The 18,810-nt window shown below is 38.6% G+C and overlaps 3 protein-coding genes and 2 pseudogenes across 3 annotated transcripts; 3 read left to right on the top strand and 2 right to left on the bottom strand.

Annotated features, from left to right (window-relative positions):
* Positions 1 to 522: 522 nt before the first annotated feature.
* Positions 523 to 2,876, bottom strand: LOC148933159 (uncharacterized). Its single transcript, XM_089062976.1, has 4 exons — positions 1,779 to 2,876; positions 1,314 to 1,391; positions 1,069 to 1,179; positions 523 to 976 (listed from the first exon to the last, which is right to left on the bottom strand). Exons 1-4 carry the CDS (start codon positions 1,914 to 1,916, stop codon positions 713 to 715), a joined length of 591 nt encoding a protein of 196 aa, XP_088919102.1. The 5' UTR covers positions 1,917 to 2,876; the 3' UTR covers positions 523 to 712.
* A 176-nt stretch (positions 2,877 to 3,052) lies between these two features.
* On the top strand, positions 3,053 to 4,710 carry LOC125218109 (phenolic glucoside malonyltransferase 1-like). Its single transcript, XM_048119709.2, has one exon. It carries the CDS (start codon positions 3,187 to 3,189, stop codon positions 4,558 to 4,560), a length of 1,374 nt encoding a protein of 457 aa, XP_047975666.1. The 5' UTR covers positions 3,053 to 3,186; the 3' UTR covers positions 4,561 to 4,710.
* Positions 4,711 to 5,287: 577 nt separating this feature from the next.
* LOC148933160 (uncharacterized) lies at positions 5,288 to 6,761 on the top strand (annotated as a pseudogene).
* Positions 6,762 to 8,054: 1,293 nt separating this feature from the next.
* On the top strand, positions 8,055 to 9,091 carry LOC148933161 (uncharacterized; annotated as a pseudogene).
* Positions 9,092 to 12,647: 3,556 nt separating this feature from the next.
* On the bottom strand, positions 12,648 to 17,820 carry LOC125218108 (zinc finger protein-like protein). Its single transcript, XM_089059438.1, has 7 exons — positions 17,407 to 17,820; positions 16,331 to 16,794; positions 14,971 to 15,085; positions 13,816 to 14,493; positions 13,351 to 13,428; positions 13,135 to 13,245; positions 12,648 to 13,042 (listed from the first exon to the last, which is right to left on the bottom strand). The coding sequence occupies exons 1-7, from the start codon at positions 17,752 to 17,754 to the stop codon at positions 12,779 to 12,781; spliced, it is 2,058 nt and encodes a 685-aa protein (XP_088915564.1). The 5' UTR covers positions 17,755 to 17,820; the 3' UTR covers positions 12,648 to 12,778.
* Between the last annotated feature and the right edge of the window lie 990 nt (positions 17,821 to 18,810).

Here is an 18,810-nt window from a genome sequence, read left to right on the forward strand (position 1 = left end):
AGATTGCGATTGCTCTGTGTAGTAGATATCAAGTGTTCCATCAATATACCCATCTATATTATTTATAATTTGAAAATGATTTAATATATGTATTTTTGATTATCTAATAAAGTGTATATATGTTTACTTAAAATCTATTTAATGACATTGTTTCTCATTTGATTGATTAATTATCAACATGATATTAGTACAACGAAAATAAAACTGATCGTCCATTGCATGAGGATTGACACCAGTTACCATTAGGGCATCCTTAACCCCATCCCAAATCCGGGCCGCAAGTGCCCTCCACATCATCATTCTACTAAATTTGAGTTCCAGGCCACAACTCCTCTAACCCCGCAGGCCACAACTATTAAATTGCACTATTCACAACTCCAACCTATTTTACTCGTAAAAATAGAATACGTTGAACAATTAAAACCGAAAAAATAATTTTTTAGTTCAAAATTAGTTCAACGTGATAAGGTTGAGACATCGTTAAAACACAAAAACAATGAGATAAAATTGAATATTTACCCATACTACCAACCAATAGAGTTTTATTTTTCATTAACATTATTAAAATAGAATGTCAAGAGTAGAAGAGGAAAACAAAAACTGCAGCGACCAAAAACCTAAGACTGAGTATCACAAACCCAAATATGTATATATCAATTAATATTTCTGGAAGAAAAAATTGGAAAAGAGAAGGCCAATGATCCGAAACTGTTCATCCATCTTCAAGGATCTCTCTGTGCACATGCATGCATGAAGTGCTGCAGTATTTGTAATGGTATCGATGAAAGGGTACTATACCAGCCAATGACACAAAGCAGCACGAGCATAAGACATCACTTCCACTCGAATTTTTTGACTGCAGATTACTTGGAGCAACGACTGGTGCAGATTCTTGAGCTTTTAATGCTGCGATTCGCCTCTCCGCGGCTGCAGCTCTCTTTTCTCTCTCCAGATCTTGATTTCTTTTGAGCACCTCCTACATATTTGGGGAAAATTTTAAGTGGTTTTAGGCATCTGATAAAGCCGGCAAGATGGATACCAGAATTGGGAAATGCAACACATGGATACCTCTTTTGATGCCACTGAACTGGTAGAGTGAGACTGGCCTTTATTAGTTAATAAAGAACTTGCTGGATTACCGGGCTTAGACGAGTTATTGCTGGATTCAGCAGCTTCAGCCTGTTCACTGCATGAATAATGTATAAATAAGGACATAGACTAACAACAGATGATCATGACACAGCAATTAGAATAGTAAATGACTAGTGTTGGATTAAAAACGTGGGCAAGCAAAACTACAAAAAGAGACAAACCTGGGCCTTCTTTTCTTTCGCTTTCTTAACTTTCTTTAACTCTTTGGCTTTGGCTTTCCTCTTGGCATCTTTTTCTGCCTAATATAAATTTCAGATAAAACAAAAATTAGAAATAAGTGACAGCATTATTTGCTGACTAGCACAACCATAGCATCAAGTAGGCTAATGGAAACTTGTACGTCACAGTTGGAACATAAGATCATGAATCCAATTTAAAATGCATTTAAGGAAGTAACACTACTACACATAATCAACTTAAAATTATTCCACCACTAGCGGTCCCCTCAGATGAAGTCCAAGTAAATTGGAAGATACTATTCAGATGATAATGGAGATAAGAGGAAGCAAAATTGATTTGATTTACATATTTTTATTACACACAGGGGTTAACTGTTAAGAAGTCAAACTTGTATCTAGTTATGAGGCTGAGAAGTATTGATGCAAATTCATAAAGAAATGCTTTACCTGCTTAGCTGCTTGAGATTCCTCCATCTCTTTTGTCAAAGGGCTGGGTACTTTTGCAGCATGCCAGTCCCATTTTTCCATGTTTGATGCCATGAAGCGTCTGAACGTATTTCTAACCTCCTTGTCAGTGGCAAGCATATATGGCGTTTGGCCCCTCTCATCTTTAATGCAAGGATCTAAACCCTGCTCTAGGAGTTCCAGAACTTTTTGAACATTTCCAGACTTTGCAGCTTCATGCAAAGGTGTTGATATGCCAACATCATTTAGCAAATCTTTGGACCGAGGGAGTATAATAGTACTTTAGTGGACTTCGGAGATATGCCGGACATTATAAACTTTTATATGGTGTTATTATTTTTAGTTGAACTTGAAATGTTCGTTTGAGAACGAAGCAACGATTATTTATAATTCCAAGATCGATTATTATAAACATAAAGGACATGTTTTGAATACACAACGACCACTTATTATTTATCTTTATGCTAATAATAATAATAATAATAGTAATAATAATAAGGTATGAAAGTTCGGGCTATTACGATTGAGAATTGATGAGAGAATTTAGATGAGATAATAGATGAGAACTGTGTAGTGTGGTGGGAATTTGTTTGTATTGAAATGTGGGTATTTATAGATGAAAATGTGAATCTTTGGGAAAAAAATTGAAAAATAAATTAAAACTGTGTAGAAAACAGATACTCTCTCTATCCCATTAGAAATGAAACGTTTTTCTTTTTAGTCTGTCCCATTAAATATGTAACGTTTCTAAAAATGGAAACAATACCCTCTCTACTTTTTCTTCTCTCTTACTTTACTTTCTTTTCATTAACTCACAAAACAACACTACATAAAATCTTTTGCCGAAAAGCAAATATGATATATTTAATGGGACGGAGGGAGTATAATTTATTGGGAAGTGAGAATTTTTTTTTTATTTAAAAAGATTTTTTATATATAAAATTTTGAATTTAAAAAAAATTAAAAAAAATGAAAATGCCAACGGAATCGTAGCCCGACGTCAGCCTTGCTCAACGGCATGAACGCGCTCTTATTTAAGATCACCGCCATGCCGCTGGCACGGACGGGCAACGTGCAGCGTCGAGCAGCGGTCGCCTCGCTACTGGCACGGCTGCAAAAATTAATGTGATAGGTCCAACAACAACGTAATTACTTATCCCATCCAGCCTGGGAAAAAATGACCCATCCTGCTGCTGAGCAGTTTGTGTCTACCTTATTCCCCTCCTTTCATTTCAACAACCCCGTCTACCTTATTCCCCTCCTTTCATTTCAACAACCCCATCAGGAGGCATGTCCAATTTGAAATGAAATAGTAACACGTAAATTTAACAACAACGTAATTGCTTACTTAACTTGGCAGCATTCCATTCAGACTCCGCCACCCTAATCCATGACGCCGACAACCAAAACCCTCTCCATCCTCCGCCGCTGCTCCGTTGCTCCAGCCAGCGACGCGCCGGAGCAGCGCCTCCCTCTCACTTACTTCGACATACTCTGGATCTTCTTCCACCCCATCAAGCGCCTCCTCTTCTACAAACACCCTTGCTCTGCCGCCGATTTCACGGAAACCATCGCCCCGAATCTCGAGAGCTCTCTCTCCCAAACGCTCCGCCACTACCTCCCTCTCGCCGGTAACTTACTCTGCCCTCTCGATTCTGGTATGCCGGAGCTACGCTACTTCTCCGGCGATTCAGTCGCTGTCACTTTCGCCGAATCGAACGGAGATCCTGCTGATTTTGATTATCTCACCGGGAATCAGCCGCGGGAGGCGGATGATTTCTACCTCTTCGTGCCTAAGCTGCCGGAATCCACGACTGATTCCGAATCCGGATGTAGAAAATCTCCTCTACTAGCTATCCAGGTCACGCATTTTCCGGAGATCGGGATAGTTATCGGCGTTACTAACCACCACGTCGCCGGAGATGCTAGCTCCATCTTCGGATTCCTCAAAGCGTGGAGCTTAACAGCGAAACTCGGTGGAGAAGCCGAATTCACTCTACCGTTTTACGACCGATCGGTGCTGAAAGATTCGACGAGGAGAACGGAGATATATTGGAACCAAATGCGCGCATTAAAGTTGGGCGAATCAAAGCCAGCAACCAATAAAGTCAGAGCAACGTTCGTTTTGCAGAAAACCGACATCGAGAAGCTGAAGAAGCTGGTGATGGAGAAGGAACCGGATTCCAATTCCATCCACATCTCGTCTTTCACCGTGACAATGGCCTATTTCTGGTGGTGCGCCGACCGATCCGCGGCGGAGGCAGGGGATCAGATCGGCGACGAAGTTGTCGAATACTTCGGGCTCGCGGTGGACGCGCGGAGCAGGATGGATCCGCCGCTGCCGGCGGCATATTTCGGTAACTGCGTGGGGTTCGTGGCGGCGGGGTTGAGGCATGGGGTGATAAGAGGGGAGGAGGGGTTCCTGGCGGCGGCGAAGGCGTTTGGAGAGGTGATTAGGGATAAGGTGAATAGGAAGGGGGAGCTGCTGAGCGACGCGGACGAGTGGCTGGTGAAATTCGGGCCGCTGTTGGCGAATCGCTCGTTCGGGGTGGCGGGATCGCCCAAGCTCGACATGTACGGCCTGGATTTCGGGTGGGGGGAGGCAGTGAAGTTTGAGTCGGTGTCTATTGACAGCGACAATGGGACCATATCGGTGTGCAAATCTAGGGATTTTGAGGGAGGAATCGAATTGGGGGTTGCGATGTCGAAGAGAGCCGTTGATGCCTTATCAGATGCCTTCTATCATGGATTGAAGACCCTCTAGTTCTCCATTATGAATTTCCACTTTTTCATTCCATTGTTTTTGAGATTGTATCATGCATTTCGATTTTCACTTTATGTTATTATTATAAGCTGGTATTAGTATGTTATTATGGTTGTAAGTTGTTTTATTAAGTGTTATTTTGACTTTAAATATTAGTACTCGTTTCGTTTCGTCATAGTTAAAGCGGAACTTTTAGACATAGAGTTTAAGAAAGAGATGTTTAATGGAACAAGTGAATAGATAATAAAACAGAGTGGTTGGACTTTTTAAATTTGAATTTCAATTTTGATATGAAACTTTTATTTAAACTAAAAAAATTGTACAACCAAAGTTCATTCTTTAAATTATTTATTCATTTGTTAGTTGACCAAAATTCATTCTTTAACTTATTTATTTATTTGCTAGTTATTCACTTATTAAAAAATAAATTCTGAGTTCAAGAGAGAGAAAGCAAGCCGGACAATATATAGGACTTGAGTAAAATGAATAGTCTTTTTTTATTAACTCAAATATTGGCAGCTGTAACATTTAAAATTCAAGAAAGGAACTTTATAAAATTTCTTCAAAAATTATGGCGCCACTTAACATTTCAATTAACTAAAAGTGGCGCCACTTTCTACTTCCTCTATTAATACTCTACTGCTAACAACAAATAAATCCTCCCCTGAAGTAAATGCTCAACCACTAAATGGAGTAAATTTTCACTTTAGCAGCTGAAGTGTCTTGAATGGGGCATCAGGAGTACTCCTCACAATTCAAGAACCAAGTGGTTCAATTCATCATCGGAAGGTGCGTGGCTAGTGTACCTCCTCGTGGCACACTTAAGGCGGCACAGCTCAAATTCAAAATCTCCCGGCAAACCTGTACAAGGTGGTGGAATACTGTAAAGAAATAACAACAAAGAGGAGAATCAATGCAATTGGTAAGTGTAAAAAAAGTGAGGCCTTACCCCAAAAAGTTGCATCTGGATGCTGAGTTATTCAAGAGTATACCTTTCTAAAAAAGGTGCAATCTCTTAAGTGTGACAACCCGTTTAGGTTGTTCAAAAACAACTGTTTGGAGGTGGGTTAGGTTGGCCTAATTAGGCCACACAAATCAGCCATTAAGCCCAACCTAACAGCTGCGAACAAGCTGTTGCGATTGAGATTCACCATTGAATCTTTAAAACTTGGCAGAATCTTGAACAAGATCAGGTTCAAGAACATGTATAACACCATACATATTGATGAAAAGTGGTTCTACATGACTAAAGGAACTCAAAGATTCTATCTTGCTCCCGGAGAGCAAGAACCTCATAGAACATGTAAAAATAAGCAGTTCATATAAAAAATAATGTTCATGTGTGCAGTTTTTAGGCCATTATTTGGTGTTAATTGTGAAGTCTTGTTTGATGGAAAAATTGGAATTTTTCCTTTTACCAAATAAGTTCCCGCCAAAAGGTCAAGTAAGAACAGAAAGATAAACACTTTGGAGACAAAACCCATAGAGAGTATCATAAAAGATGTGACGAGGAATTGCTTGATCAATAAGGTAATGTTTGCATCTCTTTAATGCAATTTATTTATGCACATCAGCCATTACATACTAGTGTACCTACCTTCTCATGATACACTGTTAATGAATTTGTAATGTTGTGCAAATGATGATTTTATGTATGACACATTGTTGGGAACAGATATTGTCTGCCATCATAGCCAAGTGGCCAAATGAGGCAACTAAAGTTCTCAAAAAAAACAAGACAACGCAAGACCACACATCAAAGACAATGATCCAGCTTTCAAAGAAGCTGCACAACAAAGTGGTTTCTCAATATCACTTGTGCAACAACCACCTAACTCACCTGACACTAATGCCAATGATTTGGGTTGGTTCAGAGCAATACAATCACTGCAATTTCAGACTACATGCAATAATGTGGATGATTTAGTCAATGTAGTTGAGAAATCATTCAATGAATTACAACCACAGACTTTGGACAATGTTTTCCTAAGTCTTCAAGTTTGTTTTATGGAAATTATGAAAGTCCAGAGTCATAACAGCTACAAGCTGCCCCACATAGGGAAAACACAATTAAGGAGGACAAATCAACTTCAATGGATCTAGAAGTTCCAGTGGAGCTAGCTATGCCAGCAATTGCTTATCTGCGGGACCAGGGGAGCAACCAAGGATTGGAGATGATTTCCCAATCCTTAGGATTATGAAGGTATAGAAGAAGCTTTTGTGTTTTTTGGATAGGCTGCCTATGTGCATGAATGATGCATTTAGTGAATACACATGAATGCACATATCATGCAAGTGTTTTGTGTTTTGAATAGACTGTCAATATGCAACAATGATGCATTTTGTGTTTGTAAATGGTTGTAACTGTGCAACGATGATGCATTTTATGTTTTTAAAAGAGGTGTAAATGTGCAACAATGATGCAAGGGCTGTTAAGGTTGTAACTGTGCAACAATTATGCATTTTGTGTTTTTAAAAGAGGTGTAAATATGCAACAATGATGCAAGGGCTGTTAAGGTTGTGAATTCAGCAACTATGACATTCCAAATTCATCAAATCACCAACCAAATTCACAATCTAGGGTTGCAAGTCAAAGAAGAGAGAAGGGGGAGAATTTTTTGTAGAGAGAGAAGAATAATGCGGCTAATGAGAAGAAGGGTTGGAGCGATTTTTTTTTTCATTCTTTAATTAACTTAATTAAGTGTAATAAGGGATGTTAATAAATATAACGAAATCACCATTAAATATGCTAATTATTTCCTTATTTGGAAACGACTCAACTATGAAGAAACTTCCCGAAATGAAAAAATGATTCAACTATGAAGAAACAGAGGGAGTAGTAGTAATTAATACTCCATGTTATTATATGTGGAAATGTAACATTATACTCCAACTTGTTAGAATGCTCTTCTTATTTCTTTCAAGACCTCAAATATATATGCCTCCTTGTTATATTTTTAATAAAATATTCAACTTGTTAGAATATTTTTAATAAAATGCTGAGAGTTATATTTTGTGGATGTATGGGAGGACACAGCGCCCGCTGAGGGAGGTGGCTGGTCGCGCCTCTGATACAGATATGCATATCGCAGGATATGCATACTTAGTCAGCATTAGTTAGGATTTGATTAGATTCTATTTCTTAATTTATTTTTTTATTAGTTAGTTGTTAGTAGATTTGAATTTTGAATTAAGTTAGTTGCAGATTTCTATCATTTTGTAAGTCTATATATTGAGGCTCTTAAATGGTGAAAACCATCTTGGAGAGATCAATTTATTGGATGAGTTTTTCACGTAGGCCTCCATCGTGAGGATTAGGCCTCTGCGGAGGATTTCCCTTTCCTATTTTGCAATTCAGTTTTCTTTCAATAAAGCCGAGCATTTCTAATTCCAGATTCTATTTAACTCTCTATGGTATTTTGTATTTTGTCCAGTAGTTAGTGTGAGAAATCTGTTTGACATCCTTTACCTCCTAACAATTGGTGCGGTGAACGATGGTGCCTCCGCGTACCATAGACACCCGTTTAGATGGTTTGGAGAAGGTTGTCGGCAATCTAGAGAAGAGGACGAATACGTTGGCCACTGTGGTCAATGAATTGAAAATTCAATGCCTGAAAATGGACGAAAGTGTGTCGACGCTGGGGTCTCAACTCAAGTGGTTCAGGGCAGAAATGCGGGCTGCCTTCTTTTATGGGAATCCGAACAGCACTACTGGTTCGTTCCCTAAAGTTTGGTCTAACGGGCACGGCTCCAACATGAAAATTTCAGGTGGCACACCACCAATCACAATCCCCACATTCGACGGCTCCAATGCGATCGCATGGCTAGCGCGGGCTGAACAGTACTTCCTGGTGTCTAAAATTCCACTGGATAATCGCGTGAGTGTTGCCATGGAAGCCTTGGCAGGCCCGGCCGTACCATGGATCCAACTCCTTATGCGATGAATTCTCACTCTATCTTGGGACCGATTTGCGCAGGAAATGATGAAATATTTTGGTGATTCAGAAGCATGGAAACCCAAGAGCGTTGCTGTTCGCCAGGAGATACCAGCTATTACCCCGACATTAAAGCGATCAATAGAGTGCCCCTGCTCTTGGCAGTTCAACAGCCCATTCCACCTCCAGTTTTGGTGCCTCTACCATCTCCTCCTAGTCTATCTACACCAGCAACTACACCTACACTAGCACCAGTGACAGCACCGCTGTTGTCCACCTCCAGCCCTTACATTCTGCAGTTTCAACCTCCATTCTCTTCCTTGCTGCGATGTTTAGTTTCCGCTGCTAGCCAGCAGTCTATGCAGATGAGGGTTTCCTTTCCGGGCTCCCCACATGCATCAGTTGCCGTTCCATTCTCCTATCTAGTCATGTTGCGATTCCTTTATATAATGGGCCATTTGCAATGGTTCGATGCTCTGGCTACTTACCGAAAGCATGAGTTTGAGCCTCTACCGAACAAAGTAATTGGTTTCAATTTTGAGCTCAACCTTGAGGGCAAGGTTGTTTCGAGAGTGAGGCAATTGATACAGATATAAGTTAGGCTTTTAATATGCCTAATTTGATCTTCATGGTTGCACCGTGTAGAAAACTTTTATAAGATCATTTTTAATCATATACCAAAATCCATTTTTTTTATGTAGAAAACATCTCCAATCACACATCATATCCAGTTCCATTTTTAATTTTTCTACGTAACAACACCAAATATGAGATACAATATCAAATATGGTACTTTACAAATCAGCTCATTATTATTTAATAAATGTGAATTAAAGCACGATCAATAAATTACAATAACAAAATGGAAAACGTATCTAATAATCCGGTAAATCATAACCAGATCCTCTAATATGTCCTAGTTGCATCATCATTTGGTTGTTCTTGTTGTTGAGCTCTTTCAGTAAAATGCGTGTTCTTTCAGCTTAAAAATAAGCACGACTATGAGGATTGTCTACGTAGCTCAAGTTCTTAGCTAGTAGTATTATTTTATTTTCTTTCGTCATTGTTTTATGTACTTGTTCATCTATTGAAGTTGCTAGACAAATGCCACAGTCGGAAGTTGAGACGACGACAATGAAGATGCTCGAATTCAAGAGTACTTGACTCGATATGACCCAATAAGAAATAAAAAAAAAAGTTCATCTAGAACTTCGAAATGCGCTAGTTGATCATTTGTGGGAACAACACACAAATTTCAAGTCTTGAATTTTAGTTATTTTATATGCTTATTGTGATATGTTTTGTGTAATTGCAATATTTTTAAACGTATTACTGTACAATTTATATTTCAATTTTATTTTAGCATGTCTAGTGTATTTTAATTTTCAAGTTAGTGTAATTTTTTTGATGATAAAGTATATTTATTACATAAATATGTTAATAAAAAAAATAATTTAATTATATAAAATATTGTTAAATTTTATGGGATTAATGAGTAATTTAATTAAGTATGTAGGGATAATTGAAAAGGTATAAAAAGTAGGTGAATATAGAATATAAGAATATTCTTTTGAGTTTGAGTTTTGGTGTAAATGGATGAAGTGAAACTACTTTTTCATGAGACCTATACTAAGAATGATTTTGAATTTTTTTGAGCTAAAATGGTATTAATGTAAATCTCACCAAAACTTCCCCCTTTTATATATGTACAGTACTGTATATAATATGTATAGCAGTATAGATATAGGAAACCTTGAAGAATTTATAAAATACTCAAGAAGATTATTAAAAGATAATGTTAAATCAAATAATGTTTGGAGATTACGTAATCTTGTTATCTTAGAGGAAAATATTTGTTTGTGATGTTGCATGAGGTTCCAATCAACTTACATGACAAATTCAATGGACGAGAATTTTCACAGTACACTTTTAAAGTTTTAAGCTACAAACTTTTAATACCTCTCTTTAATTACAATAAGATTGCTAGCAAGTTCCATTTGTGTTGTTACTTGTTAGATTGCGATTGCTCTGTGTAGTGGATATCAAGTGTTCCATCAATATGAGTCAAGGAAATTTATCTAATATTATTTTAATTTTTGAAAATTTATTTAGTATATGTATTTTTAATTATCTAATAAAGTGTATATATTTTTACTTAAAATCTATTTCATGACATTCTTTCTCATTTTGATTGATTCATTATCAATATGATATTAGCAAAACGTAAATAAAACTAATAGTCCATCACACGAGGATTGAGACCAGTTTTAAGACATCTTTGTTAAAACACAAAAACAATAGAATTGAATATTTACTCATAATACCAACCGATAGGGTTTTATTTTTCATTAATAATAGCATCCGCAATGGTGCGGACGATGCGACGGACAATGCATTGTCCGCCACTGTAGCATCGCGGACGATGGGTTAACCATCATCCGCGTCCGATACATCGTCCGCGGATGATGCGACGGACGATGCTCACGCGTTTTGTTTTTTTTTTTTTTCCAATTTTTTTTCTTATTTAAACACTACAACTCTCTACCATTTCACACACTCCAATTTCACATCTCTTCAATTTCTCTTCAATTATTCTCTCTCATCGTCTAAAAAATGAATCCCGACGACTATGATTTGAGTACATCGGATGGCTGCAGACGGGTCTTGACTCGAGCCTTGTTCGATGTCGTTAATGAAGCCAAGGCGGAATGCTTGGCACAAATGCAGTGGGAGGAGGCGGCGCGGGTCCCTCGCCCGATACAACGTCGGATGTATGTCCCCCGCGAGCACGACGTAGCGCACGAACGTCTGCTCGCAGATTATTTTGCCGAGAATCCAAGGTGGGGCCCGAATGTTTTCCACCGACGTTTTAGAATGAGCCAAGATTTTTTTCTCCGCATTGTGCACACGTTTAAGGGACGTGATGAGTACTTCCAGTATAGGGAAGACGGGATCGGCAGACCCGGACTTACGCCGTTGCAGAAGTGCACGCTTGCGATCCGCCAGTTGGCCTACGGCACAACAGCGGATATGTTCGACGAGTACCTTCACGTCGGGGAGACAACTGGCCGCGAATGTCTCAAGAAATTTTGTAAGTTAGTTGTGGAGGCTTTTGGCGACACATAATTGCGACGCCCGACTGCTGATGATTGCTAGAGCCTGATGCGGATGCACGAGACGGTGCACGACTTCCCTGGGATGCTAGGGAGCATCGACTGTATGCACTGGCAGTGGAAGAACTGTCCGACGGCGTGGAGAGGCCAATTTACCAGTGGCTACAAGGGCAGCCACCCTACGATGATCCTGGAAGTCGTCACTAACCACCGCCTCTGGATCTGGCATGCCTACTTCGGTGTAGCCGGGTCGAACAACAACATCAACGTCCTCAACTCGTCCAACCTATTCGCCGATCAGTGCAGGGGTCGCGGTCCGACCATCCAATTCACTGTCAACGGCCGCACACCTCATATAGGGTACTACTTGACCGATGACATATACCCAAGGTGGCCTGTTTTTTTTTAAGACGATCAGCTGCTCAATTGGTGAGAGGAGAGTCTTGTTTGCGTCAAAGCAGGAGTCCGCGCGGAAGGATGTGGAGCGGGCTTTTAGGGTGCTCCAATCGCGGTGGGCAATCGTGAAAGGTCCGGCGCGTTTCTGGTACAAGGAAGTCATCGCCGACGTCATGTATGCGTGCATCATCATGCATAACATGATAGTCGAACAAGAACGTGGGCATGTCACCGATGGGTGGATGATGAAACCGGATCTAGCTCCAGCACGGCGACCTCGTCTGTCACTCGAGGATTACCGATGGGTTTCGGTGCGGTTCTACAGCGACAGGAGTCGATGCGCAGCCAACAAGACCATACTCAGCTCATGACCGACATGATTGAAGAAGTTTGAAACCGCAACCACCGCCATTGAGAATTTATAGTTTTTTAATTTCGTATTGTAATGTTTTAACTTTAATAAAATGAAGTTTTTTTTTTCCAAATTTTGAAGTACTTAAATATTCAAATAATAGATAAAATGCTTAGAGCGGGCTATAGTCCGCCCCACTGCAGGTGGAATGGGAGGAGGATAGACGTGGCGGTGCATAGGGCGTCGCTTATGGCGTCCCACCGTGGATGCCCTAAAATAGAATGTCAAGAGTAGAAGAGGAAAACAAAAACTGCAGCGACCAAAAATCTAAGACTGAGTATCACAAACCCAAATATGTATATATCCATTAATATTTCTGGAAAAAAAAATTGGAAAAGAGAAGGCCAATGATCCGAAACTGTTCATCCATCTTCAAGGATCTCTCTGTGCACATGCATGCATGAAGTGCTGCAGTATTTGTAATGGTATCGATGAAAGGGTACTATACCAGCCAACGACACAAAGCAGCACGAGCATAGGACATCACTTCCACTTGAATTATTTGACTGCAGATTAGTTGGAGCAGCAACTGGTGCAGATTCTTGTGCTTTTAATGCTGCAATTCGCCTCTCCGCGGCTGCAGCTCTCTTTTCCCTCTCCAGATCTTGATTTCTTTTGAGCACCTCCTACATATTTGGGGAAAATTTAAAGTAGTTGTAGGTATCTGATGAAGCCGGTAAGATGTATACCAGAATTGGGAAATGCAACACATGGATACCTCTTTTGATGCCGCTGAACCGGTAGAGTGAGACTGGCCTTTATTAGTTAATAAAGAGCTTCCTGGATTACCGGGCTTAGACGAGTTATTGCTGGATTCAGCAGCTTCAGCCTGTTCACCGCATGAAAAATGTATAAATAAGCACATAGACTAACAACAAATGATCATGACACAGCAATTAGAATATAAATAACTAGTGTTGGATTAAATACGTGCCTGGGCCTTCTTTTCTTTCGCTTTCTTAACTTTCTTTAACTCTTTGGCTTTGGCTTTCCTCTTGGCATCTTTTTCTGCCTAATATAAATTTCAGATAAAACAAAAATTAGAAATAAGTGACAGCATTATTTGCTGACTAGCACAACCATAGCATCAAGTAGGCTAATGGAAACTTGTACGTCACAGTTGGAACATAAGATCATGAATCCAATTTAAAATGCATTTAAGGAAGTAACACTACTACACATAATCAACTTAAAATTATTCCACCACTAGCGGTCCCCTCAGATGAAGTCCAAGTAAATTGGAAGATACTATTCAGATGATAATGGAGATAAGAGGAAGCAAAATTGATTTGATTTACATATTTTTATTACACACAGGGGTTAACTGTTAAGAAGTCAAACTTGTATCTAGTTATGAGGCTGAGAAGTATTGATGCAAATTCATAAAGAAATGCTTTACCTGCTTAGCTGCTTGAGATTCCTCCATCTCTTTTGTCAAAGGGCTGGGTACTTTTGCAGCATGCCAGTCCCATTTTTCCATGTTTGATGCCATGAAGCGTCTGAACGTATTTCTAACCTCCTTGTCAGTGGCAAGCATATATGGCATTTGGCCCCTCTCATCTTTAATGCAAGGATCTAAACCCTGCTCTAGGAGTTCCAGAACTTTTTGAACATTTCCAGACTTTGCAGCTTCATGCAAAGGTGTTGATATGCCAACAGCATTTAGCACATCTTTGGACTCAAATGAAACAGACAAACCATTTATTTGAGATACTAAGGAACTGGCTTCAGCAACTTTTGTACCATCTGAATCTTCTTTGGACATCAATCCACTGGATTCAGTATAGCTGTGGTTTCCACTCTTCACACTAGATAATGATTCATCTTTTGTATCAGGGGTTGTTTCCTCAACGATCTCGGAGGAAACTTGTACAAGCAAGCTGTATATTCGCCTAGCTTCCTTCAAGGTTGGCCTCCTAACTGTCAATGGAATATTTCTTATTGCACGTTCTTGACAGATGAAATAAGGTTTTTCTCCATCAAAGAGTAGTTGACGGTTATTAGAAGGAGCATAAATAAAGATGCAGGAGGCCATGGCAAAATGAGACTTCCATAAAGTAAGTAGTTCTTGGATATCCTGGTTATTGAGGAAACGTGAATCAGTCCAGCACCCCAAAGAATATTAACTTCAAAATAAAGGCTGCATTTTTTGCCAAATATAGTCAACAAAATAAACTAGTAAGAAGCTGGAATAGACTACATGCTGCATAGGATTTGGTTTTGCAGAAAGGAGTTGATTACAGAACAAAGTTATAGAGTTGTTAACGATATAAAATTGCTAGTCATGGTAAGGCAAATTATCTTCATGGGAACTAGACAGGATCGCATATGATGGAACACTAGAAACATACACTAAAGTATGAAAAATGCAAGAATTTCAACATATTAGTACATATTTTCGAAGAATATTTTCACCGTTTGTCTAGGTAATGTGGAGGCGCAAAATCATAGATTAAACCAAACCTTCTTTAAAAAAAAGGTAAACCAAACAGAACAAAGTTCAGCACATACTACCAAAATCATTTGACATGTGTAGACAAGAAGAACCTCATACCTTTTTGAGACCAAGCTCATTATAGCGACGAAGTGAAGCACCAGCAGAATGAATAGCTTGTCCACCTGCGTCTTTTAATGATTGTTTTTTACCAGCCTTGGCCCTCACAACATATCTACATCAAAGAACCACTTGTGCTGTTAAATCAACTAGGACAATGGAAGGCAAAGGATACATGGAATCCTGAAGGAAGGAATATAATAAGAGGAAGAGGATGACAATATTCACATATAAAGCACTCAATTGTTATATGAATGAACTTTTAAGTTTTTCCTAACTGCAAAACAAGTTAGAAGTTGGAAACAATCTTCGCATACTTAGGTCAAACTAAACCCAAGAAATCGAAGTCCAAATCAATTTTGTTACAATTGACTGGATTACTAAGCAAAGTCACCAGAGACTGTGATACGATCCCACATCGGTTTCACATGAAAGTGTGGAATGACATATAATAGGGAGTCAACCATTTACCTTTGACCATGGTTTTGGGTTAAGTTAGGGCTTCCTATCTTATATATTTATCAATTTGGTGCGGTGAACGTGGATCCAGATGTCCTACAGAAAGGGGCTACCCGTAGGGTTGATCAAAGGGTGCCACAGAAAAATGAGGGCCCGAAGGAAAAAGGGCAGCTAAGGGATACTGCTACACAAGTTTACAAAAAAAAAAAAAAAAAAAAACAACAACAACAACAACTCAAACAGGTAGTTTGCAAAGAAAATGACCTTGAAAAGATCATAGAAAAAAAGTTGACCAAATAGCATGAAGAAAATGATCTTGCTGCTGCATATACTTGGGGAAAAGTAAATATACAAAAAACTGCAATTCCAAATTACTCCCTCCGTCCCCGATTAATTGTCACTCTTCGACCGGGCACAGGTTTTAAGAAATGTAAAGAAAAGTTGGCTGAAAAAGTTAGTGGAATGTGGGACCCACTTTTTTATATTAGTTTTATAATAAAATGTGAGTGAAGTGAGTTAGTGGAATGTGGGACCTACATACCATTTATGGTAAAAATAAAGTGTGACAACTAATTGGGGACGGACCGAAATGGAAAAGAGTGACAATTAATCGGGGACAGAGGGAGTATTATTGTCACAATTGACCAAAAGGTGTAGCTAATTGAGTAGAGATGCAGATACACAACCATTCCCTCTAAATAACGAAAGGCAGTTGACATCAGAAAAGCACTGGTCAAAAGATTGAAGCTAATGCATTCCATTGAAACTAAAAGTGTCAATCTGTTGGCAATGCAACAAATGAGGGCAGGAAGACGTCCTTTGAGGTGCAAGCAAGATAAAACAAAATTCCGAAACAATTTAAATTGGTCATACATTTTGTATTCTGAACTAAGGAACTAACCTGTGAAAAGTCTTATGAGCCACAAGCGAATTCCCATCAAATACACACCCAGCAAAGTGCCCACCCCTTGCAAGTAAAACAATCCTCAATCTGGAGTTATCTCTAGGTTCATGAACTATGTATCTCAGCTTTTCAATCACTTCTCTTGGAGTCAAATTTACAACTCCAGCCCCATCCATGAAATGGGGCTTATCAGTGTCATATGAAATACTATCAGAGTCATCAAGAAATAAGCATTTCAAGACTGAAACTATCTCCCCATCTTTTAGTTTTATACAAATTTTACGTTTTGATAGTCCACTGAATTCACGTTTCCTGTCACCAAGAAGACTAGTCTCTCTCTCGTCCTCGTCATCTGATCCAGAAATGCTCGACACATCGTAGTCTTTAGACAATGAATTTGCACTTGCTTCATCAAAATCTTCCTCGTTAATAATGCTCTTTCCAGCAATGCTCAGCTTTATCTGGGGATCAGACATCGCAAAGTAAATCAAGATTCCAAAAAATGAAGCCTATATTACAGGTGAGGAGTGGGTGAACAATTGTGTTTTTTTGAACACTATCACTAGAAATGTAGGCGAAAGAAGTGCACTACTTCATGCGAACAAAACAACAACAAATCAACCAATCAGTCCTTGTCATAAGAAAAAGAAAACTTTTCTACATTAATAAAATTCACATGAATTTATGATTAAAACTGAATGCAGATTGTATTACCCTCTGAGCCAATTGGATTACCAAACAGAACCATATAACTGACTAAAGCATAGGCATCAAATAATTCCTGACATCGGCTTACATAGAGCCTAGCATAGTTAAGAACCCCTATCCTGAAAATTGAAGGCAATTTGCAAGTTTCCAAACTCAAATTTTCTGCAACCATCTCAACTACCCTATCAATCAAACAAACTGAATCACAGACCGCATACGCTCTAAATCATCAAATCGAAATCAAAATGCTTAATGACCTAAAAATGTATAAACTGAAAACTAATTCCAACTCCATTAAATCACACATGCTCAGTATCAGCAATCGAGAATTAAAAGAAACCTCATAGGAAAACAAAAAAACATACATTGAAACGGTGCAGGTCGGATTTGAAGTGGTAGCGCTGGTCTTGGAGAGACTCAAACTCCGCCTTACACGTATTGCAAGACCATCTCTGCATAATTTTACCACTGCTATTAACATTTCCGTCGTGATTGGTGTTTTCGGAAGCTTCTTTCTCCGATTTCGGTTCTTCAACGCCATCGTCGGGCGAAGTTTCAAAATCCGAGGAGGTGGAGTTGAAGAGGCGGCAGGAATCGAAGAAGTCCGGTGGGAGTTCAAATATCGAACGGTGTCGCCTCGTCTGGTCCGGCTTGTTGTGCTTCCGCGGAAGCGGTTTCGCCGCCTTATCAATGGCGGCGGCGTCGCTAGCCATGGTTATTAAGTAGCTTCCCTCTTTGAGACGCTCGGAGATACTGCAAGTGAAAAAAAACTTACTAATAAATTATAAAACTATACTACCTTTTATGTTTTAATTTTATAATATATATGTAATTGCCATATAAACAAAGCAAAATGTGTAATCCGTCCCCGAATAAGAGTCTCGTTTTTCTATTTTGGTCCGTTCACGAATAGGAGTCTCGATTCATAATTATCATAAATAGTAAAGAGGTCTCACATTCCACCAACTCATTCCACTCATATATCATTTAAAATTAATATATACAAGTGAGACTCATATTCCACTAACTCATATTCCACTAACTTTCTTCCATCCAGTTTTCTTAACATTTATTAAAATTCGTGTCGGAATGGAACGAGACTTCTATTTGCGGACGGTGGAGGTAGTAGCATTCAGAGGATATATATTAATGACTAATAAGTTGATAGTAGTATTAATACTCCATCCAGTTTCATTAAATATAAAATATTTAATTTTTGACATTGACTATTTATGTAGTGTTATTTAGTTAATTAATAAAATAAGAAAGTAGGAAAAATAATGATGATATTAATTTTATTAAATGTTTCATTTTTAATATTTAATTTTTAATACTATGACATAGGGTAGTAAATATATACGGAGGAAATAATAAATCTACAAAGAACAAATAAACAGAAGAATTTTGGTTCTAAATAAGCTGGGCACAAGATGGGCCCTAGAATTTCAATGTATGGGCTCAATAAAAACATGCCAGCCCAATTGAGAAGTAATGACCTTTGTTGATGATTTAATTTTTGCAACTATAGCTTTTGGTAGTTGGATAAAATAATAATTTGAACCATATATTAATTATTTTATGTAAATTCGTCATAACTTAAAAAAAAAAGAGAATTCGATAAAACTTTACTTCTCTATCCCAATTAGAATAGGGTTCAAAATCCAGGCACAAAAATTAAGAAACGAGTATATTGAATCTATACTATAATACGAGAGATAAATCAACTTTTAAATAATGACCTGTTGAAATAGGTCTTCCAAATAAAATAA

This window comes from Salvia hispanica, chromosome 1 (assembly GCF_029641045.1).
Source record: "Salvia hispanica isolate PSC_SH4W2 chromosome 1, Shi_PSC_v1, whole genome shotgun sequence".
Classification (NCBI taxonomy): domain Eukaryota; kingdom Viridiplantae; phylum Streptophyta; class Magnoliopsida; order Lamiales; family Lamiaceae; genus Salvia; species Salvia hispanica.

Bases quoted from the DNA above. Each gene is read 5' to 3' on its own strand.
- LOC148933159 (XM_089062976.1), bottom strand. From the start codon at position 1,916: ATGCTTGCCACTGACAAGGAGGTTAGAAATACGTTCAGACGCTTCATG. The intron at 1,180-1,313 runs GTTTGTCTCTTT...TGCAGTGAACAG, and splicing joins CGAAAGAAAAGAAGGCCCAG to GCTGAAGCTGCTGAATCCAG. The intron at 977-1,068 runs GTATCCATGTGT...CCAAATATGTAG, and splicing joins GTTCAGTGGCATCAAAAGAG to GAGGTGCTCAAAAGAAATCA.
- LOC125218109 (XM_048119709.2), top strand. From the start codon at position 3,187: ATGACGCCGACAACCAAAACCCTCTCCATCCTCCGCCGCTGCTCCGTT.
- LOC125218108 (XM_089059438.1), bottom strand. From the start codon at position 17,754: ATGGCTAGCGACGCCGCCGCCATTGATAAGGCGGCGAAACCGCTTCCG. The intron at 14,494-14,970 runs GTATGAGGTTCT...CTCAATAACCAG, and splicing joins ATGAGCTTGGTCTCAAAAAG to GATATCCAAGAACTACTTAC. The intron at 13,043-13,134 runs GTATCCATGTGT...CCAAATATGTAG, and splicing joins GTTCAGCGGCATCAAAAGAG to GAGGTGCTCAAAAGAAATCA.